Here is a 23,094-nt window from a genome sequence, read left to right as displayed (position 1 = left end):
TAGGAAGAAATTCTTTCCTGTGAGGGTGGAGAGACACTGGAACAGGTTGCCCAGAGAAGTTGTGGATGCCCCATCCCTGGAAGTGTTCAAGGCCAGGCTGGATGGGGCTTTGAGCAATCTGCTCTAGTGGGAGGTGTCCCTGCCCGTGGCAGGGGTCTTGGAACTCCATGATCTTGAAGGTCCCTTCCAACTCTAACCATTCTACGATAAACCATCTACCACAGTTCCCCTACAAAGTCATAGATGCGATAGGCAACAAGCGATGAAACCAAAAATGTTCTTCCAATGGCCCAACTCCAGCTGCTGGGAAGAGCTGGAACCGCAACCTTCACCCCAGCAGCTCCACAGCCTGAGCTCCCGTGTTTACAAAACCACATGTCAAAATCCTTTTGATTCATGCACATGCCAAAATAACAAAGGAATAATTAAATAAAAGCGGAATGATTGCACGCTCAGATGAAAAAGTCAGCCTGTTTGCCAGCAGCCAAGCGTTACCCCAACACCTTTCCCTGCACCTTCTGCACAGCACCCTACGTGCCCGTGGAGGAAGGGTAATCGCTTTATGCGCTTCTCGCCGCGGAGCAAACAAACTGCTTATTCTGACATTTCCAAAGAAAGGCTGTACGGGCTGATGAAACTCCCAAACTGCAAATGTTTAACATCCTGTCGCAACCCGATCTCTGTTCTATTGAACATCAGTTTGAGGTTTCCCGCTCCCCACGGGCTCCGGTGCAAACTCCTGGGAAAATATTAATATTAAATATTTGAGTGCTGGAGATCAGCACTCAGCACATGTCAAAAAAAAAAAAAAAAAAAAGGGTGGGGGGGAGGCAAACTCTTAATTTTCTTCATTTAGTGAATGAATTATAAAGCACCTCAATTCACAAATGAGAATTTCTAAGTATCCACCAAATGTATGGGGAAACAAACAAACAAACAAAAAAAGGTATAAAATAACACATCGCCCTCAGGCTGCTCCAATCAACTTCTAGACAGAAGCTGGTACCTGATTGCTCACATGAGGTGTTTTCTTACCCAAGACAGGATGACCAAAATGCTTATGTACAAAACTTTCAAATTAGATTCAACAAGCAATAAATTATTGTGGAACTAGGGTCCACTTTAAAAGCAATTCTAATTAAGTGTTAAGAATTTCTAATTAACAAGTTTCAAATGTCACCAACACACATTTCCCCCAGATCCTCAGAGAAGTTGCAGTTCCTCGAACGTTTAAAAAAAAGTGCACTGCACATGAACAAAATTACTGCCAATAATTAAAATAACTGCATAACTTCAAGATTAAAGAGTACTTTAAGTAACTATGGGTATAGCCATAAAAATGACAGAAAAACATCAGAAAAAGAGGTATATGAGTAGCACATACAGCACTACATTAACAGATGCTTTGAACTTTAATTATAGCATCTTTAAATTTCAGAGACATCAAATTTGCTCTATGCAGCCAATCAAACTGGTCTTACGTATTAAATTTAAGGTTCTGATCAAAATACATGAGTGTGTGTCATGGGGAAAGACAAGATAAAGAAATAATTAGCTTCTAACATATTATTTTGCAGCATGAAACATCACGTTACCCTGGAAATATCCAGGTAACAATGAACACTACAGCCAATGGTTTTTTTCTTAGGATCCCAGGATAATTCAGGTGAGAAAGCAGCTCAGGTCTCCAGCCCAACCTCCTGCCCAAAGCAGGTACAGCTCAGAGGTCAGACTGAGTTGCTCGGTTGTCCAATCAGGTCCTAACAACCTCGGCAGACGGAGATGACCCAAAATCTCTGGGCAACTTGTTCAACTGTGAGACAGGCCCCACGGGGGGAAAAAAAATTATTTTCCTTGCACTCGATCTGAATCTCTCCTGTTCTCCATACAGTGCTTCCCATTCTCCCACCACACATGGCTATGAACTGACCAAGACTCTCAAGCCTATACATTCTGCCAGTCTTTGTCCATCCAGGCTGTACTAACTGTAACTTAGGCACAAGAACATTGTTGGAGACACTGTTGAAAGCCTTGCAGGAGCTGAGGTGAATGGTGTTCACTTCTCTCCCCTCAACCACTATTCCAGTCACTACAGAAGGCAATCAGGTGGGTCAGACATGCTTTATCCTGCGTGAAACCATGCTGACTCTTCCCAGCCACCTTCTCCTCCTTCATGGTGCCCAGAAGTCAGTTCCCAGAGGACTCATCTCTATTACTTCTTCCATGGACCAAAGGGAGGTTGACTGGCCTATAGTGTTCCAGATCTCTTCAGAAGTCCAGAAGGGTGGAGCACACCATTTACTTTCTTCAAGTCATCAGGGAACTCCCATGGTCTCCAGCACCTTTCAAGCATGGTAGAGAAGGGTACCACAAGGACATCAGCCAGCTCTCTCAGCACCTGTGGATCCAGCCAGGTAAGTCCCATGGGCGTGTGTCTTCTCAAGTAATCCCTGGGACTTGGTCCTTGTTTATAACTGGTGGTTCTGTTCCTTGAACCTTGTCTGTAAGCACGGAGGTCTGTGAGAAGGCCACACAGGTGAAGGCAATGAAGTACCTCAGCATTATTGGTGTTTGCTGACACTAAGTCACCCAACTCTATGCAGCCACTGACCCACAATTTTCTTGTCCACCCTTTTACTGCTGATGACGTGATAGAACCTCTTTTTGTTGTCTTTGGTGTTTCCTGCAAGTCTGAACCCCAGCTGACCTTTGGCTTTCTTGACACCATCCCTGCCTGCACAGTACTTCTGTGTTCACCCTTTGCAGGCTGTCTCTGCTTCCACCTCCTGCTATATGCTGCCTTTTTGCACTGGAATCCATGACTTCCCCACTTGGAGAAGCCAGTCTCCCGACAAGTCCACTTGCCTGATGAGCTGGAAATTGGTTCATAAACAATTGGACTTTTCTCCATATTTGTTTATCAAGAGCTATCAAGCACAAAAATACAGACACAATCTCTGGCTATCGAAGTATTTGTGCCCTAGATATTCTGCAAACTTGGAAGATGTACCAGAGCAAAACCATCGCTCACACACAACCTTGCTACATCCTTTCCCTAAGCATCCATCTGTTACTGCCTGGTGTTAGAGGAAGGTAGATGGTCCTTCACTCTAACAGAAAACAGCCACATGTATATCCCTATGTCTTTTCTTTAAGTATAAAACATGTCAAAACCATGAAAGTTAAACCAGCTCTAAAGCACAAGATTCCAGTCTCAAGACGCGCACTCAAGAATGAATTGACATTCTTCTGCCCAAGTACCTGGTACAGATCTCTGACTAAAAGAGACCTTAAGTAGTGTATTCTTCTGCAGCATTTCACGCTGTGATTTATACCAGAGGTAAATGAGATGGTCAGCACATGAAATCTACATCTTAGCATGGACTTCAAATGATGCTTTCAGAGCCCTCTTTGCTTTGTTTCCCTCAGTCACTACTCGATGGCTGAAAATGCAGCAACACAGTCTGTCCACACACAGCACCATTCATGGCTGATTTCATGAATGGTAAAAATCACAGCCAAACAATAATGCCTGGCAAAGCACCAAAACGTTGCAAGTTATTGTTATTCTCACTGAAACATATACAGAAGTATTACACCAAGCTATACAATAAAACCACACATCGCTACCTACTGTTGAACTCTGTCTTGCATCAGAGGTGCCCTATGCAAAAGCATTTGACAGAACTGTGTGCGATTGCTAAATGTGCCCCTGCTGGGTCTTTAAATCCTCATTAGTGTTCTCAAAGTCAGTGCACCTGATTATATATCACACAGCAGGAAGATCTAACAAAGTATTCTTATTTGTATTATCTTTTTATAACCTAGCATCACGCTACCATTAAAAATGTATAGTGACCGTACCCATGTCAAGGCTTTCAAGAAATAATGCACTGAGGTAATTGGCTGTTTGGCATCATACATAGCCTTTATAGCGTGTGTCAAGCCCTGAGTCATAGTAATATATTTAATGTTTCTCATTAAGACATAGTAAGAAATTGCGCCTGTATAAATCACATATTTATTTCCAACACGTGGCTTAGTTACACTGTGTAAAATGATGAAAACGATTTCCTGTCCACACTAGCTATGTCTCACACAGAATAAAATGTTTTTATTAGATTTACTTTGCAGCACAAGGACTGGATGGGTTAAGCTGCTCATATTTTTAAGCAATGGCTTAAGCAATGACTTCTGCATAGGCATAGAGTGCTATGTGCACTGCATCTTTCTGAAGAGATCTGGACCACTAACATTAATAACGTGACAAACTGCCTCCATCATCACTCTGGATGCTGAAATTCAATAAACATTACTAAAATATTCTAACCACTGAAATCGCAGCCACAGTGGTTTCAAGAGCAGTGTTTATCAGACACTGAATGATGCTGGACAAAAGTCTGGGGAGTAATTTCTTCAATCAATGCAGATGATTCACAAGAACGCTTTTCACATTGAAGGCTCATGCCAAGTCACCAGTTCCCACATGAAGTTAAAAAAGAATTCTAAGAATTCTTTCAGGAAAATATACCTTTTCTTAAAAATCCTTCCTCACAGGACTTCAGCTTAAAGAATCTATGTCAGGTACCCAGCCCATGTTTTGTGATGAAAAAACACCAAAGCTATGCCATTTTTGGTGCTGTTTCTTCAGATGTCCATCCCCTGGCTCAGCACAATCAACACAGAGCCTCCATCCAACTTTCATATGCACGTGTATGCCTTATGCATGCTGAGGTATACTTCATTATTGTCTGAAGACATTAATAAATTCTTCATTTCAAGAATTATAGAATAAAAGCACAGTAATTCTATCACCTGTTTGGTAGCGGGAATAATAAATTATTCAATCTTAAGTGAAAATTGTAAAAGTCCATCACCATTTATTCTTAATTTTAAAATAGTCTCCGAAATATCCAGGTGGGGGGGTAGGGTTGTTTTTGTTATCTGTTTGATTTTTTCTGTTTGTTGTTTTAAAGTAATGACAACTCTCTGTGAGCAGCCATTTGCCTGAAAAACAGCAGAGCTCTGAATTTATACTCACAAGGTAAATTGATTACATTTATTATTTTAAAACACAAAATTAAATATTAACCTAAATACACTAATATTGGGAAGAAAAAAGAAGTCATACTGCTGATCAACTGTGAGGAACTACAAGACTAATTCAAAAGATCTCTTGTTAATAATGTTATGACCATATCTAATTATCAAGCCCTGAAGAACCCTACTCAGGGAAAGCAAGCCTTTTAAAATAAGTTACCAAGTAATCCTTCCTATTTTTGCCATCGTCAGCTGCCATACAACTGGCTCTAGGGTCAGGTGTAAAGGTTTATGCCCAGGACTGGATAATTTGTGTTGAAATTTTGCAAGGCAGATAACTAATTAAGTACTTCACATGCTCATCATGTTGAATGGCCTACGAAGACATGAGTAACAAGCCATCGTGCAGGGGGAAATCTTAGCTGGCTACCTGGAACATCCCCCAGGGTTCAAAGCAGTCCAAGCTGGTGCGGGATGGAAATGCCCAGCTTCTCTCCTCACTAGCAAGGACCACGGGTTCATCGCTTTCAGTGTTTTGAGAACTCTTGAGCTGCTGTCTCAGAAAGAAGTGAAGGAGGCAGACACTTGCACTGCCACAACACAACAAGCAGTTGCTTACTCTTTTCTCCCTTCAAAATTTTTATCATTTGTAAAATTTTCCAACTGAAAGCTTCAGGATTTTTAACTAAATGAACATCAATTTAAAAAACAAGCACTGCCATGCTAGCTGGCACTTAGGTTCCTTTACAAATGCAATGTTATCTCAGCCACAAGTGGAAATCCCCTCTTTTGTCCTGACTTACTAGATACACATACAGGCGAATACATTTAGGTCATTTATGTCTGGATTAGAAATGAGAGACTTCTCCCTCAGATGAATACACATGCAGCCCAAACTAGGGTAAGCTGTGGAGAAGCAGGGCGTGAGGGTCCTAACCAGAAGGCTACTTTGGACACCACGACTCTTCAGGATCCTCTTCTGTGTCCTTAGGATCTGGTGCTACATAGCTATATAATGCATTGGAAAGTCTGGAGGTTGAAGTGAACTTTTCCCCCTCACTTGCCTTGCTCATATCTTATTTAGGATTTTAGTGCTGTTTGGGGAACAGTTACAGACACTTTAAATCACATTTGCCTGGTGTGATCTTTTATTTACTTACTCTAAAGATCCCCACGTGGGAGAGTTCAGAGCCACCGCAGTGGAAGAAGTTCAATGTTTTAGATGCTTTCTGATGAAAACAACTCTGTTTGTCCTTACAAAACACGGTCTCTGGTCCCTCCAGGCCACGATGTGGACAGACCCCAGCAAATATAAGTAAATGGGTTGTTACCTGGGTGCCCTCCTTTGCATACTGCAGTAATTGTTGCTGATACAGACTTATGAGTAGACAAAAATAACTGGTTTACTAGAAAGCCAGCCAGAAAAAGAAACTGGTAAAAAGAAAAATCTATGTGCAACAAGTGATAAATAATAATCCCTCTCCAGAGCAAATCTGGAAGAACTAATCCCAGCCTGCATGCTGGAATTAAGAGTGGAGCTCATCATACTTAGTAGACAGTCTAGGTACTGACCATCACTACTGAAATCACTGTGAATAAAAATTTTAAGTTTTTTCATGAACAAATGCAGAAACTAACTTTGCTCAATAGCCTGGTTTCATATTAAGCAAATAAATGCCTAAGTTTCTATGCAACAGTGTACGATGAATTATTTGCACAGACTTATAAAAGAAGTAGCAATTGACATCAGGTTAACACAAAAGGATTCTTAAACTGCATATAGCTCACAGAAACCAGAAACTAAGGACATCATTCACCCTTTCGGAAACCTGCTATACCCAACAGTAAATCTTTCCCTTGAGGCAAAAGTGGTAAAGTAGCCTTGATCATAACAAACTGTTGCTACAGATCAAAGAATAATGGCACATTTATATTCAGAGTAAAGTAATAGCCAAACTCTCGCTTGCAGCCAAATACACGGTTGAGAAGCACACAATGGGAGCTGAGTGTTGTTATTACTGTCTACATTTAACTATTCTGCTTTTCCAGTGTTTCTTTGTCCATTTCCTATGCTGAAAAGTTATCATCAGCTGAGGTAGAAAAAACCACCCACAATAACCAAAGTCAGTGAACTGGTTTGACTAAATTAAAGCCTGAAACCTCTTAATCTTAATATTAAAACTTCCTTCCAACATACACCCACTTTGAAATTATGAAGGTTCTAAAACTTTTGAAATTACTATTATTACCACTATAGAAATAAATAGTAGGTGAGCTTGGTTCATAAATGCTTTCCATATATTTAAATACGTAGCAGTTAGGATAATTACCCAGCCTCTTATGAGCCTCTTTTATCAAGCCATGAATTATCAGCAGCTAGTATATTTTTACTGCATAAAAGCCATACTTTCACAGAGATGCACATTGCTTGCTGTTCCTGAAGAGCTTTAGAATAAGACAGTATGATCGTTTAAGGGATCCAGATCATTCAAAAGAAAGGTTTGGCTCCTTGTATGTGAATAGCCAGGATATTATGAACTCTCTGGCTCGCTCTCTGCATATAAAAAAAGATTATCCTTGCTTTCTGCAGAGATTATTAAGGCAATTCACTTGTTTTACATTCTGCGATAAAATAAACTCCACTGTCATGCCGCCTGGAGCTCCTGTATCTCATCCATTATGTAAATCTCCAAAGAGTAGTTCAGCAAACATCATCTCAGTTCCACTGTGCTTAATAAGACGACCTACACATCTAAGTTAATTTTCATTTTCCTAAGACCAACAGAAACTCCTTCTTAATTTGCGAGAGAGATTGTCACTGTCATCTCTCTTCACAACCGCCAAAGCCCAAGCTCATATAGTTTTAAATAAAACTCGGACTTAACTCCAAATGTTTAGGTTTTGGGGCTTGCACCATCTCATCTAAAAACAGAAAAATAAAGCCGAGGAAATATAAGAATGTTTTGAATCTCACTATTTTCGGGACATCTTTTTTGTTGTTTTGCTTTTTTACTAATACAAATACTGCAACATTTCTATATTACTTGAGAATACAGGCAGAAACCCAGAATAAGTTTACCTATAATGTTTGAAAACCAAAGCTTTTGTTTTCACTTTAGGTATGCCCACAGTCCATCACAGCTGACTGCAATCAAACTGAACTCAAACAACAACAAAACACCCTAAGGAAATAGCAAAGTTCAAAACAAGGTGACAGCCTCAAAGGAGAACACTTGCCCTTCCTGACTCATCACCGAACCTCTGCACAAGAAAGACTGAATGAATCACCAGGAGTACACATGACATGGATCTGTTGGAACATGTCCAACGGAGGGCCATGAAGATGATGAGAGGGATAGAGCACCTCCCTTATGAGGACAGGCTGAGAGAGCTGGGGTTGTTCAGCCTGGAGAAGAAAAGGCTTGGGGAGACCTCATAGCAGCCTGCCAATATCTGAAGGAAGCCTACAGGAGAGCTGGAGAGGGACTCTTTGTCAGGAAGTGTAGTGACAGAACAAGGGGTAACAGTTTTAAATTGGAAGACGGGAAATTTAGATTAGATATGAGGAAGAAATTATTTACAGTGAGGGTGGTGAGGCACTGGAACTGGTTGCCCAGGGAAGCTGTAGATGCCCCATTCCTAGAAGTGTTCAAGGCCAGGCTGGATGGGGCTTTGAGCAACCTGCTCTAGTGGGAGGTGTCCCTGCCCATGGCAGGGGGGTTGGAACTCGATGGTCTTTAAGGGTCCCTTCCAACCCTAACCATTCTGTGATTCTATGAAGCACCGTGTGGGACCCCTGCAAGCGGGTCAAGATTTAGATTAATAACAGGAACTTATTTTCCTGTTTTGGACACACATCCGTGAGTATATGAAATAGCATATCCAGTGGAATCATTATTCAGGTCTGTTAGCAGTGGATATCAGTATTAAAATAACTGCCTTCTCCTTACGTGCTAGCTACTCAGTTTTAACACGTTCTTCTACGCCTTCATATAAGAAGTGACAAATTGCCATTGTTTGACATAATTCTCTCCACAGCGTGTCAAAAATACTAAAATCCAAATGCATTTATTTCTAGCACTAAATGTTTATTGTCAGATACGTAGGAAAGGGAAAACAGAGCATATGTAGTATTTCAATTTCTGGTTCAATATATCTTAATCATTACCGCTGCGCAGACCAAGAAGCATGGGTTTTTCCCTTCTCATTGAGAAGTAAAGATTAACTCTGAAATGCAGTTAGCTGTGCTGCTGCATGATACTGAGAATTAATACCTCCCACAAGAGAAGTATTCTTTTTTTCCCTGCAAACACATCCCAGTAACTAATGACCAGAAACAGGCCATTAAGAAACAAGCACAAGTATTAAATCCTGTAAATCTCTGTTTTAAACTTGTTTTATTTGATGGATCATGCCCAACAGAACTGAACACTATTCAGCTCTTCTTGGAAACCAAAAACCTGAGAGTATGAATTTAAACATTTTCTTATCCCCATTAGGCGCTTTGGAAACTTGTGTCATACTTCTGAAAATACACACATCAAAATGGTCTTGTCAAACAGCTCTGAAATTAAATGCCTTGTGCTTTCCTCTCTGGAGTAGTATAAATTTAGTCATTATTAGAATTAGTATAATTGTTCTCTAAGTGCTCTAGGAATAAAAGGTGAAATGAGCTTGGTGACTGCTCTTTCATTCCCACGAGAACATGCTGCAACAGCGAAGTCAGGCTGCAAGAGCAGGATGCTCAAGGGATGCTCTGAAAACCCAAGGACTGGAGAAGGAGTCCAGCAAAGTGGGGCCTGGTGTGCTCACCACATGTGCGCTATCGTAGCTTGCAGGCAGAGGGGATGTCTGTTCTTACAGGGAGGATATAGAAATCCCATGGGAAGAACTGCCCTCTGGAGATGCCTACTGCTGTCTAGTGACTCATGGAAGATGGAAGCCTTCAGCAAAATGACTGAAGTTCAAAGCAATGGATCCAGGCCTTTGAGATCTAGCTCCCTATAGACTCTGTCCTGTCACTTAGAACTAGTCGTCACCAGGGGTATCAAGGCTGAAGGAGGAACTGAAGCAGCTGCTTTGAAAACATCACGAAGCAAAGAGGGATGAGGCACCATCTCAACTGGGAGGTCCCTGAGCATTTACCCAGCAGAACTGTGAGTCTGTGCCTCCCTCAGCAAGAAGCAATGTGCAACAGGAGGGGACTTTCTCAGCTTTGCTGAAGGTGTCCACAGCCTACGCCTTTCAACAGCCCAAGGGAAATCAGAACACACTATATAAACTTCTGAAGCACACCTCCTGGTCTGGCTTCTTCCAAAAGCCACCTGGCCTGCACAGCCCCAAGGCCATACTACAAGACAAACCAAAGCACACTGGGCTGGGACATTCATGAAAGCATTTCCTGATCTAAGCTAAATCAGTAACAGACTCGGAACCTCCCAGCTCTGGTCCGGACTGCTCAAAAGCCAGCTTCCTCCAAAACTAAAACTGGCCTGTGGTTTGGGGGACTGGTCATTCCAGGAGTTTCTAGTAACAGTGCGAACAAACCTCTACCACTTTGACTGGTCCTACCCAGCCCTCCAAGCCTTCCTCATCAGACCCCAGTGCACAGACTCATGCCAGAGCCCACAACAGGCAACTGATACTTTCATGCCATGTAAACACCACCTCCAACTATCCCCAATAACGACAATAACGAGCAAGAGGAGCACCGCAAAGGTACAGGAGGACACCCCAACTTCCAGAGGCAGAACTGAGGGAGCTAACCCTGCCTGGTGGGCATGCAAGGACCTGGCATCATCACTCACACCACGGCCACAGTCTGCTCCCTGAAGTGGATGCTCTCAGCAAGGCAGATATGGCAGGTCCTACATTTAGGCTTGGCAGTCCTGAGGTACTAAGCACAGCTGCAGCCGGAACTGAGGAAGCGCTCACGTCAAAATTCATCATCTAGATCTTCTGCTTTCATCACTTTATTTTGTGTAGTCTACAACATGCATTTTTGGAGACTGCAAGAAGTAGCGGCATCCTTTTCTGTTCCTCCCAAGAAGGAAGGCCTCTGCTTGTAGCTCATCTCCTCTCCTTCACTTTATTGTCATTTTATGCTCACAGGTTAGTTTTTGCTATCTCTGTCCTCATCTCTGGTAAACTCTTCAAGGTGAAGTTTTTTGTTTTTCACTCCCAAAATGAATTTAAAAACAAAACAAAAAAAATCCCTAAACCCCTCCAGAATTTAAAAACCAAAGTGACAGTTACAGGAGGACTCTAATTGCAGGAAGAGTTTAAGCTCTGTGTGACTTAAATTAATCGAAAAAAAGTTATCACATACCAAGTCTTTAGAGTCAACAGCAGCAAGTAATACAAATGAGAGATGCCAACACATTTACTAACCAAAATTGCGAGGAGGTATCTATTAACTTGGAATGTAGTTTAACAGGCCCTCTACTGCATTAAGTTATGTCAACAGGTGCTGAAGAAGATCCTTAAACACAACTTTGACACAAATCCACAATTTACTAACCTCAGATTCATCACCACCAGCGATCTAGGTAACACCAGCAAGGTCTAGCTTTGCTTCATAAGGACACTTGTTAATTTTAATGACATGCCCTGTGAAAAGAACTCTGGTGTTAGACATATTCCATATTTTGGTCACATTTTGTCAATTCTGGGCTAATTACTCTCCCGCAAGACAGACAATGTGGGCTCCTTCCTCCCACGAACATCATCACACATGAAGGTTGCTGCCATGGTTTTTTTAAATGCGATTCTCCATTCTTCCTGCTTCAAAAAATTGCTCAATAAATATGGTTTTAGTTCAAGAACTACTGTGAAGTCAATGCACCTGAAACATCCCACAGCAGCTCCAAGCAGAGCAGAAATCTGTGCAGCCATCGGGATGCAAGCCCTACACTCCGCTGCTGAGCAGCTGCTGGGCCAGAGATGTTTCTCCTGATTCTTAGCAAAGCCTCTTGGGCAGCTCTGTACTGACTACTTGAAAATACAACCTTATTTATTATATATAAAGACCTCTTTATTTATTGATTTTAAAGCAAAGCTTGAGGCTTTTGCAGTAGACCAGACTTTGAGAGGGAAAGTCTAACCCACCTCTGTGCCTACTTGCACTGCTTTTCTGGAGTTTGAGGGTGCAGAAACACCACAGCTGTCTTCAGCTTCTAAAACAGCACTTTTAAAACATATTGTACTTTTGATATATGAAACTTAAAAGCAATAATTACAAACCTCCATAGATGTCTGCTCCCCGATCCACACTAGAGAAATGAAGTAGAAGGACAAAGCCCCCAAAATCATAACCCAACTTGACTTCAACAAGGTGAGATCACAAGCCAAGCACTACATATGATTTGATCCTAACTGTGATGAACTAATTTTGTGTGTGTGTGTGTGCGTGTATATGGGTGCGTGTGCTTTGGACACCCGCCCCAAGCCAGCTGCTGAACAGCACTATGTAAACACACCAAAACAGTTGGGAAAGGAATGGAACGGAGCCAAGAGCCAGGACCCATAAACAAGAAACCATTTAGGCTGTGAAAGCCACTGCCCAGCAGAAGTGAAGGAAGAAGTGCTGTAGAACAAATTTTGTACTGCTGTTTGTAAGGAAAGCCTAACAGGAACGCTAAGGTCCTCCCAAAAATCATTCATTAATTTTACAAAGGCAGAGGGAAGAGGAACGAGCTCATAGGCAAGGCAAGCACATCAAACTGAAGGGGTTCACTGCAGGCATCTTAAATATCTTTTTCTCCTCGGAAAAGAGCAGTGTTGGAAATGCCCCCAGCAGGTTTTCAGCTGTGGGGATCAGTTCCAGCTCCACCTCACGAGCGAGTGAGCCCAGGGGCTACGTCGCTGCCCATGCACGGTCCTCTGGCAGCCCAGCAGCTACACCAGCATCCAACGGGAAAGGATGGGAGAGAAGAGACAGCACAATACGTGGCAAAAACAGAAAAAGAAAGAAAATCTCTCCCTGCTCCTCCCTTTCCTGAATATAAGGTTTGGGGAAAAGTTCTCCTCCCTCTCTAGAGTTTCAGCATAAGTTTTACATTTTTAACTGACAATTAAGTAAAAGCAGATCTGTCCTATGAATACGACTGGGCTCCAGGCAACAAACTGTCTGTTATCTATTTACACTGTGAAATATTCATTAAATATCAACCACCAGTTGACTCTAAGGGACCCATCTTGATAAATGCTAGAGAACAGATGAAACCAAAAGAACTTCACAGTCTCCCTGCCTCGTTGAATGGAGCCATCAGTCATTTTTAAGTGGTCGTTTGTTACATTGTTTTATCCAAGATATTTATAATCATAATGAATTGAGACAAAACATCAAAGTACAGCCTCTTTGCCTGAGAGTAATCTAAACTGAAAAGCACATGACAGAAAGGATAGATTGATGGCCAGTGCAAAATAACTCCCTTGAGATTAACATATTTTATCCTGTTGATGTTTCTAGTCATAATTATACTCCAAGAATCCACTGAATGATGTTAGATGTGAAAGACCACTTAAGAGCAGTCATTTTCTTTCAAGGAAAACAGCATTTGTTTGTAATAGATACAGAGGGGACATGTGATGACAAAAACCAAACGTATCACCGCACTGCTTCTAATGTTCTGACTCTGCAAATGAAAACATAAAACTTCCTGGCAACACCCTCAAACACACTTAAAAAAAATATGTATCATTTTTATCATCACTAGACTTTAAAATAATAATAAAAAAGTAAAGCTTGAAAGTCTAATGAACCCAAACTCCATCCAAAACCAGGGTAGCTGCAAAGTGAGATGGCTCAGGGGCTTGCCCAGCCTGCACTGGAGCAAGGGGTTATTCCTCCCCAGGTGCAGGACCTTCCCCTCTGTTTAACTTGATGAGGTCCCTGCCAGCACATTGCTCTAGCCTGCCGAGGTCGCCCTGGAGGGCAGCCCTGCCCTGGTTGTGGCAGCACCCCACACGTCACCCTCCTACACCCTGCTCCACATGGGGGTGGTACATCAGAGGTTGGGAGGCTCCTGAGACAGGATGAGCTCTGGAGAGCTCAGGAAACACCCTCTACAGAGCAGAGCCAAAGTTTGCTCTTGTTTTTTGTTTGTTTTATTATTTTTTTTAAAGAGAGAACCCGCAGGTTACATTTGTGATAAGACAGTACTTCTTGGGCTTATCTCATAGACCTCTTTAGAAAATAAGCAGCCATCTCCTACAGCCACTGAATTCAATACAGCTCTATGTTGATTATCATTTTTTGAGCGTTGAATAACTTAGAACATCACTAAGCCTGAGCAAACAAAATGCTCAATAATGTTTCCATGTGCTGCCTGTGAAACCACAGCGTGAGTGGGAGACTGTACCCAAGACCATTTGTCAAGTACAGTGCAGACCCGCCTTTTCAATCTGAGCCATCTCTTCTCTTTAATTTTGCTCTCTGACCACCCTTCAGTCCTGCCCACTCCTCTTTGGTTTAAAGTCTTGATCTTTATTTTGCCCAGGACTTTGAGAGCTATAGTTCTTCCCTGTCTGCTACCCATTTCCTTACCCGCTCCCATACTGGTCTCTCATCTCCATACATTCACATCCAACCAGTGCAGACTGAAAAATGTAAACGTTAAATGTCAGATTCAACAGAGAACTGAACCTCTGGATTTAGTTTTTGTTATTATGGAAATTGTAGAAGCACCGTAAGTTGCACACATTCAAAATACATATACACAAACAGGTTTATTTTGCTTATTTCTCATTTTTCTGGGAAAGATTCATCTGGTTTCATTTTATGAGACAGAAAATTTTATGTTTGTATTTTCTCCATTAGTTGCATTAGATGTCATTTACATACATTACGATATGGCCCGAGGCAGACCAACAAAGACCTAAAAATATACCAATATAACATACAGATGATGCAACTCAAGTTACTTACACCCCAACGTACTCGTGTCAGCCATGGAAGGCTTTCAGAACTCAGTTAGCAAAGCAGCACTACAGCGAAAGGCTGAGGCAGGGTGCTGGGGGAAATCCAATCTCTTTCCTCTCAGAGCCAGGACTTTATCAACCGATCTTAACAGTGACCACAGAGGAGCCCTCTCCACCTCTATTGCTTAAGTTTTCTGGAATCAGTCTTCCCAGAAAAGGAATTTTTACCCTCGGACTTTGAATTCCTCCACATAACAACATTTTTTTTTTCCTCATTCAGAGATATGATTTAATCATGGTACTTTCCTAATGTAAGAGATTAACAGCTGGATTCAGAGCCCCGCGCTTGCAAAGGCTGCCAAACAGAAAATGTGTAATGAAATAACTCAGTATCCCCTTCCTTATCTGCACATATTTTGCACAGCTTCCTTATGATTACTGTGGGATGTCATCAGAAGGGCATGAGAGAATGGAACTATGGCTTGACAAGAAAGAGGTCACCCTGTTCTCCTGTGCTTCCTTCCTTCTGCCATCACTCTGCACTGCAACAGGAAGGCAAAAGCAGAGAGAGGAACAGAGATAGAGAGCTAGCAGTGCTGCATCTCACACAATCACAGTCTTTCCCAAGAAATTTGGGAAGAGGCCACATGAGTCTAAGAGTCTTCTGCGTTTGCCTGATCTGGAAGCCTTCCCTCCTCCGTACAGACTCCAGTTACGATAGCTCCTCTCAAGGATCTGAGAAATCCTTAACATTTTCTGCTCTGGTGTCACGTCCCAGGCCAAATGCCTAAGATGGTCCTCTAGTCTGACCCAGTTTCTCCTCAATTTGGTGCAAAACATGGCCACGCTATGGTAGTACTATTCTGTGTGGTTTTCTGGATAGTATGAGGAGTCCACTGTAACATAATGACATTCAGAGATAGCTTGCAGATAATTAGGTTGTTCTTTGCACCCTCTCACACTTTCTACCAGTAAAGAGCCTCCCTGAGCTTGTACACACAGGATTTTATCACTGCAGTTCTGGAAGATGCAAGCACGGTTTGGATGGTATCGGTTTTTCACTCTACTGTCCATGGTCAGGAGGTCCAAGCAGGGAGGTGTTTGCTCCCCCATGATGTGAGCCCATTCCGAGCTATCAGACACCCGTACAGACAACAGCCACCGACACATCAGCAACCAAACCAGAGAGAAATTCCATAAGACTTTGTGTGCTGGCTTTAGCAGGCAACAACTGCTGGTTCATATCTGGGCGTATGGGGTCCCTGATCCCAAAGAGCAATTGTGTACATTCCTTCAGAGCTACTAATACCACTTGTTGTGTCTATTAGGGCTTAAATTTGGCTCCTGGATACTGGAGGTGTTTTTTGGAACCTGCTGCACATAAAGCTATGGATCCTTCTGAACTAAATACCTTTTCTCTGTCTGATTTCAGGAGATTGGATTCAAGGACACAGATGCTTCCCCGAAGTCTTACGCTGCTTGTGAATCCAGAGGTAGCTAGAATCAGTGTGCCCACTATCTGTTGTAAACACTAAACAAGGTTAATACAAGAAGGAATTAAAAGTAAACTTGTCTGTATCTAAATCAGCTGCTGATAAACTGTAAAACTGTCAACATTAAGATATTGACATAACCAAATTATCACTGAGACAAATAAGAATCTTTACCCTAGTAAACTACTTTGCTCATGTGACCAGAACTATACAGTTAAGTTTCTGGTATTCAACTGACACTGTGCTTTTGGGAAACCTGGAGGGGAAATTTGCTGGTTTTTTGATTATTGTTCCTACCCTGACTGGAATTCAGGGACTAAAGAAAGCTCTCCAGGTAAGAGATTTTCCACCATAACATACCCCTCCTTGACCAGTAGACTTTGCAGAATGCCTTGTTCTGAGCTGTTGCATGGAGTCCTGCTGGATGGCACACTGCATCCTGCGGGACCACACACTCTATCTATCAGTAGTATTGATTTGCTCCAGCGCAAACCCACAGGCACAGTTAGCTGTGTTCAAACATCCTTGGCAGGAACTGGTTAATGTAGCAGCCCAGCCAAAGCCTATAGTTCACAGTTACCAACAGCTCAGGTTGACAGATGTCAAGGCCTTCCGAATTTTATCATCCTATAAAGCATATCAATAAAGTCAGTGAAGCACAGAGGTCCACTACCAGCTTCTTCCTTTTTAACTAGTGCAGGAAATGTATGCTGTAAGAGAGCCACCTCTCTACGATAAGAAAACAAAGTGACAAGATACTTCTGAAGATATCGTATCCTGTTTGACTTCTTAAACAGCATTTGTGGATGAGGAGCCACTCACCAATGCATTAAGCATCACAGCCAGTAGCGGCAATGGAAGACAACACCTCTCTCATTCTCCCTTCATCCTTGCCCAGAAGAACAATGAACACCACAATGCATCAGCCCATTCAAACACCTGGCTTCAAAGGAATTACCTGTTTCCTCAACATACTACTAGGTTTTCCTTTGAACACTCAGGTTTGGTCAGAAACTGTGGCACTAAGCTACAGCTGAGTTAAGCTATAGTATTGCCCCGCCCGAAAGACAATACAGCATACGAAGCTCAGACCGGTTATTTCATCTGTTATGTTTTGTAACACAATATAAATTTTTGATAATAGCAGTAATATGTATAATACATATGGCTGTAAAAACGTCAACCAACTTTTATGGCTTTCCTCTTCATATGAATATTCAGTCATCCATCCGTCCCTAGATCCACTTCAATCCTGAAAAAGAAAAGATAAAACAATGTAATTGATGTATTTTCTTAGAGTCCATTAATTTCTCAAATATTATTGCATATGTAAATAAAAAACCTAACCACAGATATCTGTTCCACAGTAAAAAAGAGGTCAAAAGAGTAGCAAGTTTATAAACATATTAAAGAAAACTGGATGAATATGACAAAAAGTACATCGGAGAAAGCCTTACGGTTCCTTTTAACTAATGATTTTTGTCAGTGCTCTCTGTGTCTTTAATTCCTGAGCTGCGACTTGAGCGTACTAAATCCCAGCTGCTTTAATTACTCTTTGGGGTCCACTATGTATCAGTACCCCACGTCTGTACCGGTAAACTTTCCAGCACTTTCGAGTGCGAATATTCTTTACAGATATTTCAAAATGTGTTTCACAGAAATACTATGCGAGATCTGGACAGGAACGCATCAAAAGCCAAAATACATTTATTAGTGAACTCAGTCAATACTCCAGCCACGGGAAATAACTGTGCAAGACTGTTACGAAATTTGAATACATATTTCTTGAAAGTTTTCTGATGGATACATGATTATTTTAGTTATGTTTCCATGCAAATCTTAAAGAAAAATGTATATAGAGATTTAAACACTATATTATACTTTTGGGAGGCTCCTTCAGTTTTAAGAAAATATACAAATGCAGTAATCTAACTTTTATAAAGCCTTGGAGGGAAAAAATCTTCAGATGTCCAAAATTTAAACAGTAGACAGTATGTCTTAAACCTCTTGCCAGAATACATGCATATATCTGGGAGCAACTGCTACTTACATATGTCTCTCTTAATAATGGAAATGGTGTGAAGTCAAGAATCTAAACCTGCCGTCAGAGTTATTATAAACAATCTGCTGTTATTTTTATATCATTCAAAATAAGGTCATCCTTCAAATAGCAGTGGAGCATCACCTTCAAACCACAACCCGGGATGTCTTTACTGCTGCATGTACAGCAGCATGGCTAACGGGTATCCAAACACTACACAACCTCCACACTGAAAACAAGACAAGAAGCTCCCTTAAGCGTGTAAAATTAGTAAATATCCATACGCTGTGCTACTATTATACTCGCTAAACACCATGATCTTACTTTTTTTTTTCTTAACCTTCATTTTATTTCTAAGAAAATATTAAGCACCAAATATTCATACGAATCACGAAAGGCTGCAAAAGCATCACAAACACTGACCTAACTAAATATAATGGAATACTGTAGGCACAAAACATGCTACCTATTGTAGATCATTAGACATTTTGCCCCATCTCCCATGCATCCTGTAGATTATCTTTCCTTTTTGTTGTTTAATCTTGGTATTATTTGGATTGCTTCAAAATTTCCATTTCATGAAGCAGATTTCAATTGAGCACTCGAAGAACCACCTTTGAATTTCTAGCAGCTCCTTCTCTGTGCTAATGTCCAAAAAATGGGACAAGTTAACCAGGTTTTCCGTATCCTGGACTTACACGATGTGGTTATCCAACCTGAGCAGGAAATTGTTTAGTCATCAAGTTCAATAAAGTTAAATATAATATATTCAAGAGCTTCATGGGGTCTCTGTTAGGGGAAGATAGAGTTTGACCTGTAATTGTTTCCAGTTCTCCAGGTTTTCTCATCATCACTCCTCCCTACACACACACAGACACACACACACACACACACTCCTACGACCAACTTAGCTTCAAGTTACACACGAACACTGAGGTCCTATTAAGTTACGGTGGCCATGGTGATAGAGCAAACATGGGTATGCGTTTCAAAACTGCGAAGACGCCGCTACCCAACTGGACATAGCCCCAGCTGGTTTGGAATTATTAAGTCACATACAGCAGCCCTCCTCATGAAAAAGCTACTTCATTAGCAATGATAAATAATTGGGTCTCATTAATTCCCTTCAGGTCTGCACAATTTATCAAGCACTTAATCGCCCATGTCTTTGCATCACTGAGGTGCTCTCCTCCATGGAAGCGTTTCTGCCTGTCCTCCTCTTCACCAGGCACAAGCTGGACGCACCACAAGCTCCAGCAGGGCCACCATCCCATAAGGCTGCTCCACCACAATTGATAAATAATTGGGTCTCATTAATTCCCTTCAGGTCTACACAATTTATCAAGCACTTAATCGCCCATGTCTTTGCATCACTGAGGTGCTCTCCTTCATGGAAGCATTTCTGCCTGTCCTCCTCTTCACCAAGCACAAGCTGGGCACACCACAAGCTCCAGCTGGGCCACTATCCCATAAGGCTACTCCACCATGATTCAGATTCACAGATTCGACAGAGTTGGAAGGAATCTCTAGAGACCATCTAGACCAACTCCCCTGCCAAAGCAGGATTGCCCAGAGCACATCACTCAGGACTGCATCAAGGCGGGTCTTGAAAATCTCCAAGGAAGGGGACTCCACAACCTCCCCGGGCAGCCTGTTCCAGGGCTCTGTCACCCTCACTGTGAAGAAGTTCTTCCTTGTATTTGAGTGGAACTTCCCATGTTCCAGCTTGCGCCTGTCACCCCTCGTCCTATCGCTGGAAACCACTGAAAAGAGTCCGGCTCCATCATCCTTCAACCCACCCTTTAGGAGCTTGTAAACATAGATGAGGTCTCCCCTCAGTCTTCTCTTCTCCAGGCTAAAGAGCCCCAGCTCATTGAGCCTCCCCTCGTAAGGGAGGTGCTCTAATCCCTTAATCATCTTGGTTGCCCTTCGTTGGACTCTCTCCAGTAGTTCCCTGTCTCTCTTGAACTGGGGAGCCCAGAACTGGCATTCCAGTTGTGGCCTCACCAGGGCAGAGTAGAGGGGGAGAATGACCTCCCTCGACCTGCTGGCCACACTTCTCCTTATGCAGCCCAGGATACACAGGATTTAGGAGCAGGACAGGGGCTATCCCCTAGCACTGACTGCCAGCAAGGGTGATCAAGAGCATCCATTTTGATGCCACACTTGCCACAAATGCCACCCATACAGGCCATGCACTTCTTCATTGTTACTATTTTAGGCTGCTTTGGGGGAAAAGATAAAGAGCAAACTGTTCATCTGAAAACAGCATTTAGTTAGTAATTCCATAAATCTGTTGCCCGATTTTCAGAAAAGCAGAAAAGCTACAGCTTCAGATGAAATGACTTCAAAATGCATATGAAAAATAGGACCAACCGTCCATTCTTACTGATCTAGTGCATCCATTCTGTCACATGTGTCACCGCTGTGAAACCTGTTCTGGACTTTGGTTTCTAGCAGCTTATTGTGAAATCTCAGAAGTATGAAAACAGACATAAGAGTCCAAATAGAAGCATCTTCCATTTTTATCAAGTGGGTTTTACACCGGAAGAAAATCTACCCAACAACACAATATTCTTGATTCAAAACCTTTGGTTTCTAGCAGCTTATTGTGAAATCTCAGTTTCTACTACCAGAAGTATGAAAACAGACATAAGAGTCCAAATAGAAGCATCTTCCATTTTTATCAAGTGGGTTTTACACCGGAAGAAAATCTACCCAACAACACAATATTCTTGATTCAAAACCTGTCTGTCAAAAGGGCTCTTTAAGTAATGATAGAGCAAAGCACCTAACAAATCACCAGTTTCAATCAAAAGAAAGAAACTAGCAAGCACAGAATAATGTCCACTTCCAGGCAAAAGCTAACCATCATCTTAAAATTGTATTTTCAGACTCTAGGAGTTCATAAAGCTTAGGAATGCTGCCAAACGTTAAGACTTTGTCCTATGGTAAGAGAAAATCCAACAGAATTCAAAACACCTAGTCCATTTTAGAAACACCTCTACATCAGAGTAAATGCCCTGGTCAGCATCCCCACCCACCGGCAGAGGGAAGAAGGAATCATGGACCAGAGTAAGGAATGTGAAAAGGTTTCAGGACAATCATGCTGGAGTTCATAAAGCTTAGGAATGCTGCCAAACGTTAAGACTTTGTCCTATGGTAAGAGAAAATCCAACAGAATTCAAGAGTTCATAAAGCTTAGGAATGCTGCCAAACATTAAGACTCTTTCTTCTATGGCAAGAGAAAATCCAACAGAATTTACAACACCTAGTCCATTTTAGAAACACCTCTACATCAGAGTAAATGCCCTGGTCAGCATCCCCACCCACCGGCAGAGGGAAGAAGGAATCATGGACCAGAGTAAGGAATGTGAAAAGGTTTCAGGACAATCATGCTGAGTGTATTTCTAGACAGAGGCCACGATGTGTGTGGAGGTGCCCTTGTCTCTACAAATAGAACATTTTTTTTAACATATGAACCCAGATTAATTCATTACAAACCAAGTTCATATTGGTATCACTTACACATCTCTTTTACATCCTGCTAACTTTGAAGTAAATTCCCATTAATGCAGTTAGGAATTATGCCCCATGCTATTTTCCCTCTAATTTAGATAGGTACATTTGGGAAAGACCAACCTGAGTGTATTTCTAGACAGAGGCCACGATGTATGTGGAGGTGCCCTTATCTCTACAAATACATTTTTTGAACATATGAACCCACATTAATTCATTACAAACCAAGTTCATATTGGTATCACTTACACATCTCTTTTACATACTGCTAACTTTGAAGTAAATTCCCATTAATGCAGTTAGGAATTATGCCCCATGCTATTTTCCCTCTTTTCTAATTTGGATAGGTACATTTGGGAAAGACCAACTACATTAATTCATTACAAACCAAGTTCATATTGGTATCACTTACACATCTCTTTTACATACTGCTAACTTTGAAGTAAATTCCCATTAATGCAGTTAGGAATTATGCCCCATGCTATTTTCCCTCTTTTCTAATTTGGATAGGTACATTTGGGAAAGACCAACTCATTCGCAAAATTAAGTCATTTGCTGAATCAGGATTTATTAACTTTTTCCTCTACGAAGCAAACTCCGTATTTGGGCATAACTATATTTCTGAATCACCTTCTTCCATTGTTCATTTTATTTTAAAAGTATGCACTTTTCTTCTTTGAAAGCCCTTCAACCTGCACGTAACACTTCTGCGATCCCTTTTAAAGGCCCCGAGTCACACCAAACTTCCCTGAGGGAGGAGTGAGACTTCTCCCAAACTCATGAAGGCCACCCTGAACATCAAGTAAGGAAGGATCACTGAAAGCACAGGTTCAGCAGCATTCAGAGATGACGGAACACAGGTTATTCTCAACCCAGCGTTGAGGATGGCTACCTTTATGTTACCAGCGGCCACATACTTGACTTTTTTTCCTGCATTTCTGACTCTCGCAGGGAAATTCATAAACTCTGGAAAGCAGACATTCTGCAGAAGAGACAGATCAAATATACATTAACCACAAGCTGCAGACTTGCAACAGTCCTCAATATTTAGAGCCGATAAGGGACTGGAGAGGCCAAAAT

At 41.8% G+C, this 23,094-nt stretch overlaps 1 protein-coding gene across 4 annotated transcripts in view; it reads right to left on the bottom strand.

The window, feature by feature from the left end:
- KLF12 (Kruppel-like factor 12) overlaps positions 1-23,094 on the bottom strand; it is a 258,753-nt gene that overhangs the window by 165,510 nt on the left and 70,149 nt on the right. For all 4 annotated transcript variants that reach the window (XM_014965966.1, XM_014965969.1, XM_014965968.1 and 1 more), the window contains exon 2: positions 17,643-17,706. In XM_014965966.1, the coding sequence (XP_014821452.1) occupies positions 17,643-17,663 (21 nt within the window). In that variant the 5' untranslated portion in view covers positions 17,664-17,706. The remainder of the gene's footprint in view (positions 1-17,642; positions 17,707-23,094) is intronic.

The sequence above is a fragment of the Calidris pugnax genome, unplaced genomic scaffold (assembly GCF_001431845.1).
Source record: "Calidris pugnax isolate Ruff unplaced genomic scaffold, ASM143184v1 scaffold20, whole genome shotgun sequence".
Lineage (NCBI taxonomy): Eukaryota > Metazoa > Chordata > Aves > Charadriiformes > Scolopacidae > Calidris > Calidris pugnax.
The sequence above is the reverse complement of the archived record's forward strand: the minus strand, read 5'-3'. Positions and strand labels throughout refer to the sequence as shown.